General features: G+C 47.6%; 1 protein-coding gene across 1 annotated transcript in view; it reads left to right on the forward strand.

Moving 5' to 3' along the window:
- The window catches only part of GSTCD (glutathione S-transferase C-terminal domain containing), a 41819-nt gene extending 36301 nt beyond the window's left edge, over positions 1–5518 (forward strand). Inside the window, 4 exon segments of the mRNA XM_061564082.1 lie at positions 1499–1568; positions 3178–3266; positions 3268–3337; positions 3340–5518. Coding sequence (XP_061420066.1) covers positions 1499–1568; positions 3178–3266; positions 3268–3337; positions 3340–3632 — 522 coding nt within the window. The 3' untranslated portion in view covers positions 3633–5518.
- The last annotated feature ends 482 nt before the right edge of the window (positions 5519–6000 follow it).

A 6000-nucleotide genomic window follows, 5' to 3' on the forward strand; every position in this document is an offset into this window, starting at 1 on the left:
GGGACACTGTCAGGCCAGATCTTGGAGGCCACTTGGGGCACCACGGTAGCTAGGAGATGTTGACTACCTCGCCTGGTGTACAGCAGGTCGTGGGCTCGATCCCGACCCTGACCCCTGCTGCTGTATGTTTTGAGTTTGCGTGCTCTCCCCGTGCTCATGTGGATTTTCCTCCAGGTTCTCCGGGTTTTCCCCTCCACATTTAGAATCAACGTGCGTTTAGAGTATTTGGCTGCTGTACATTTCCATATGATTAGCCACTTCGTTGAGCTATCATTTGTGGCCAGGTCGTTTCTGAAAAGGAGCTATGTCGCTCAGTTGGTAGCAAGCGTTGGTGAGGTATTGTAGCATCGTGCTGCCTTTGGCCCTGATGGCATCTTGGTCTTGAAACCAGGTGTACACTGGCAGCACAGGCCTCGTGTTTGAGAGTTTTGGACACCTCATTGCTATTTTTAGTTACCCTACGTTTTTGGAAACTTCAAACACTGATGGATAATATTTCAGAGGATCGTCATCTCAAGTGAGTGATACATTAGTTAACATGTGAGTTGTATCGGTGCATATGCAGCGTCCATACGGCCTTCAGAAATCACTGAATTTCAACACGATCTTGTAAAGAATAATTCATATTTGACTTTAGATGTTAACATTTCCCACAAATTTAATTATTCTTGTTTTTTTTTAATCCTCGGACACAGCCTCAAAGAAAACTATTTAAACATGTGAATATATATTTTGCACCACTTAATTTTATTTACTGTTGATGTGTACAGCATACAGTAGGCATACATGACATGTTCGTGACATAGTTAAGATGTTTTACAAATATAGCAGTTGAGGCAGTAACATGGCTTATCTGCAATGCGTTGGTTGCTTGTTGCAGAGATTCAAGGTTCGGTTTCAGTGGCCGTCCTGGTTATTGTGGGTGTCTCAACAGTGGACCTTACAGGACCCTGTGGCGTCTTTTGCAAGAGTTGGCCATTGTGTGTGGGGTGTCTGTGTCAAAATTGACCAAATTAGAAAATTACCCACGAATGAATCGGTTGGGATTGTACAAAGCGGATGTTGCCCTCGCCTTGCAGACCACAGAACTTGGGCAATTGTTGGTGCCAGTTGTGGATTCCCTTCCCACTCGTCTGTGGGTTCCTACCGCTTTCCTTTTGAAAACCGAATGCGTTACAAATCTTACGGCGTTGCGATATGCAAATTGGATGAATGACGTCGCTATGCAAAATAACGCATTGCATTACTCACATCCTTACGACTACATTGATAATTTGTGCAACAAAACAGGACAGTGGTCGGGTTCAGACGGGTGAATCGTTCCACCCCTGCCATACAGAAGAAGAACAAGCAACCCGCGTATCTCCAGAAGCTAGCCGGCTACGCCTGATTGCGGCGACGGCCGGTTTGTTCGTCACGGCGTGGCGGTGCCTCCATGCCTGCTTGTTTATGTTCGTGCTCCCCGCGACTGCCGTTGTGTGTCTGTGCGTGCGCGCAGGAGCACATGGTCTTGTGCAGGTTCGCCGACCAGACCGCACAGCACCTCTCCGCTGACAGACGCAGCACAGGTGAGGAGGACGGATGGGGGGCGGGGTGGGGAGGGGCCGTGTAGGACCCCATCAGAAACGGAATGGCGGCCAGCTTGGGGTTGTTGATCAAGAGGCCCCTCGCGAGCACCTTGGGATTAGCACGTCCCCTCGACGCAAGGCACGCTGCGGCACGGACTCACTCTCCCGAGTCAGCATTTTGAACATTTTGCCGTTACCAGTTTTGTGCGCCGACCGCTTTGCTGTGAACAGTGTCACCCTCAGGCGTCACGTCTCACATTCCTGTCATCGCACTCCCACTAGCCGCCTTCCCATGCACAGTGTCCCCATGCACAGTGTCCCCATGCACAGTGTCCCCATGCACAGTGTCCCCATGCTTACCAATGTTTCCAATCACGTGGATAATATCTGCGTATCGGTGTTTTGCGCGCGTGTGTTCATTTATAGTACGGGTTAATCTGAATCATTGGAGATGCTGTGTATGGGATGGTAGTCGTAAAAAACTTTATCATCATTGTCTCTGCACTAGCTAATCTCATGTGGACTTGAATCAACAAATCCCCAAAGCTCAGTACAGATTGTCCCAACGAGCACACAGATATAGACAACATACCATTGTCATCATTGCACACTCTTTTAGAAACGTCAACCATCATGTCAGCACACCGTAGCTTACCCTCACAATGAAAATTCAATACGAGGTCAACTGTCCTCTCTGTTAACAATCCTACTTGGCCTTGAGCCCGGCTACCCCTCTCCCCTTTCTTCTTGCTCTCTTGCCCCACTTGTACCTTGCACTGCAGCAGCAGCAGCAGTAGCAGCCAAGACCTCCTGGTGAAACCTCTCTGTAACTCTCTGCTCAGGAGGCGATTGCTCTTCCTCTGCTGCCCATCCTGTTTTTATCTCCCACCTCTGACTCGATTCCCCCCTTTTTTTTGTTAGTCTGAGCTCAAATCTTTATCTTTATCTTGTAGAAATCTGAGTACTGAGACGTATCGCCGGTAATTACAACCAGCTTCATCAGGCGATTTTGCCAGAAATGTTACGTGCCAAAATCTGCCTGATGAAGCTGGTTGAGATTACGTCGCACTCAAATTGTTAATGTTGTGGGATTACTCTCCAACACTGGTGTAAAGAAATAGTAACTAATTGGCATTTTTTTTCGTGATAAACTTTATTAATTGGCTGTGTCAGGTGGTGGGCTCACAACACATTTATATTTACGTGATGTAACCCAAAAAAAATTCATTATAAATAATGTTGGTCGCGAAAGCTACGTGATAAATCATCCTTTGGCGTCCTACTTCTCACGCGGCATGAAATTATGCATTGGTTCTAATCGGTTCTCACGCTCGTAGGCTCACAAAGAATCAACTCTTGAATTGAATCCTGGGACCAAATCGTGGGACCAAATCGTGAAAATTTATGCAACCGCTGACTGAGTAATCGTTGGATGCCTATTTGGTGACACTGCCTTAGAAGTGGTGCACTCCCCATACCACGTCTTCCCTTTCTTGCCAACTCTCTATACCGGATCTCTGTATGCGCTCAAATATGGACGGGTAAATAAACGTTTTCTTTTGTGTTTACATCAAAATCTTTTTTTTTTTTACCGGAATATATTTTTCAGGGAAGGCGTGCATGACGTTGGTCGACCAAGACAGGGCCGCAGCAGCCGCCGAGAGCGGATTCCACGCGCACGTCCACTCCATGACTCCAGGAGACGTGCTCTCCCAAGAACAGCATCCTGGTGGGGGTCCCGGACACGCGCTTCCTGGCGGACACGACTACCTCCCCCCGCTGCTCCTCTCACACCGGTGTTTGCTGCCAACAAGCTCAGCGCTAGGCCCCCGAGCGTCCAGGGGCAGAGACGCAGGACGGGTGGAAGAGTGGGGCCAGGCTCGACGTGTAAACAGAGCTGAGCTCTTCTTGTGCACAGTTGTGGAATTTAAGCTGACAAAAAATGCACACGTACGGGTTTTTAATTGGAACCGTGCGTGTGATGCGGCGCAAGTTGGTCACGGCCTCCTGGGACTTTTATTTTTGAGTCTGAATTCCAAGAAGTGGTTACAGATTTTACCCTGATTAATTGAACAGTTATTTTTTCAAATTCCTATTAGTTTGTTTGGATAGAAACATATCTTGTTTATATTACTTATGTTTGTAGTTGTCACTTATTTTACTGTCATTTAAACTAACTGTTAAGTAAATGCCTGCGATGAATATACATGCATTCAAGCAAAATATTGACTTGGTTTCATTTATTTTACACTGGCTTCAACGGGACATGTTTTGCAGCACCTGTTGAGCTGATAACAAACGAACTTGATGAGGGACTTCATGTCTGCCAATCTGCTCATATCAGGGTTGATGTTGACCCAACAGTAGGAAGACGACAGCATATATTGCCACATCCACAGTCACTTTTTCATTATCATTTTATTATAGATGATAGGTAATTGTAATTGTTCAAATGATAATATGAGCATGAAACTTGGCATGTGTGTTTCACTGGGTAATTTTTCAACAAATATATACACAGCCTCTTGAAATTCCAAAAAGGCCGCTAATGTTCCATATACTGTAATATCCTGTTTTGACCCGGACATCGATTGGATTCTCCCAACTCATACGGACCACGGGTTGCACGCATCACATTGCATATCAGGCAGGTGACGTGGAGGCAGAGAACTATCAGCCTGACACCCAAAGTCCTGTTGATGTGGGGTGGACCAAACAAGGTTTCATCGTACCTAGACCACTATTCCATCTATTGCGAGAAATTTCCAACAAGTGACAAAATGCGTCTGCAAGACAGAATGTTGTCGACGCTGAAAATGCCACCACTGCAGTCGCAGTTGTTACACAGCGGCATGCTGCTGTGAGTGCTGGGCTGCGTATTGAATCTCACGAACCTCATCTGATGTGCAGACGCCAGTTGTGTTGGATAGAAAATAATAATAGGTGGTGAATTTAATGTAACTGGTGAATGTATCTTATAACGAAGTCTGTCTAGCTGATGCTGGACTGAAAAGATTTGGTGGCACGAACATCCTGATGAGACGTGAAAGGTACATTTGAGGAATTTATTTCGGCGTAATTAGTTTAACAAAATACAATGATCCCCCCCCGTATAGCCTGTAACCGACTGTTGGGGCAAGTGATGTTCGCGAGCACCTATGAAGGCCGGCAAAGCACACGAGGGGGCGGGTGGTCAACACAACGCCCGGCCGCCTTTGTCTCCATCATGGCGATGTTTACACATTGCACCGGGTACTCATTTGAGGCTGAGTCGACCTAGGGGAGGCCCAGGACCGGCTTCAGATAATCGTCACTGGTGTTCTAGCATGGCCACAGACACAAACATAGATGGTTACTCAAATTGAACAACTGTCAATTTCAGTATCGAACGTGGCTATTTGTGTCAAAAATATGACACCTGTCTTGAAAAATAGCAGCCATCCTGGATTTTTCAGGCAGCTTCCGTTGTGTTGACTGGCCCAATGCAAACGTACATCTATCGACATGTTCACGCTCGTCTCATTTGAACAGAGTCGTAATCCCCTGTTAGCCACTCCGCTCCTTACCACTCAGACATGCGTCGGGTTTGATGCGGCTAAGAAGACATGTCTGGCAACGCCAATGAAGGTGTACATTGTTAATGTAGAGCGGCGGTGGCTTCTGTGATGCTAAACTAGACAGGGTGGGATCGAGGCGCATTGGGGGGGGGGGGTGTTTGTTAAATACACTTGAGCAGAGGAAATGTTGACTCGGGTCACCCTCATGTCCCTTGTCCCTGCGTCCACTTACACCACCGCCACTTCTTCCCATCACCAGGAGCTCTCATCTCGCCTCATCTCCCCCTCCTTCATCTCCTTTTAGCGGCAGCATAGTTTAGACTCCATAAGTAAACAGATGCAGGAGCAATTATTCCTTCGCTGCCGTAAATCCTTCACACGGTGATGGGTGGGGGGTGGGTGGGGGGGTGCTGTCCAGACCTGACTGGCTTTTGTGTCACAATAAAATATTTTTGAGAACCATTGTTGGAACCCGTTGCTTTGGAAGGGAAACTGAGAGAAGCTTCGCTACGGCGTTGTTGAAGGATTGGCGGCCTGCGTTTGCGTTTGTTTTGAAGTTTGTTGCACGTGTTGGTGTCGGGCAACCTGCAGGAGGTTTTGTTTTTCGTCGAGAGAATGCAGCCAACGGAACGCAGAGAGAGGCTTCTGGGCCACGGGGGCTCTCGCCTCGCGCTGTGCCACAGGTGAGCTCGTCGGTAAGCCGCGATGTCACGGACGATTCGTCAATTCCCCCAGTGATTGGGTTCAGTGCCGGATTATATCCTCGTAGCACAAGTCGCTACACATGCTGCTACGGGCCCCGCACTTTCAAATGCCCCGCGCTAAATCCTTTGAAGCTATCAATTCCGGTTCAGTGATTCTGCACTTGCTCTATT

This window comes from Lethenteron reissneri, chromosome 32, assembly GCF_015708825.2.
Source record: "Lethenteron reissneri isolate LAM-NWPU_2019-01 chromosome 32, ASM1570882v1, whole genome shotgun sequence".
Classification (NCBI taxonomy): Eukaryota; Metazoa; Chordata; class Hyperoartia; order Petromyzontiformes; family Petromyzontidae; genus Lethenteron; species Lethenteron reissneri.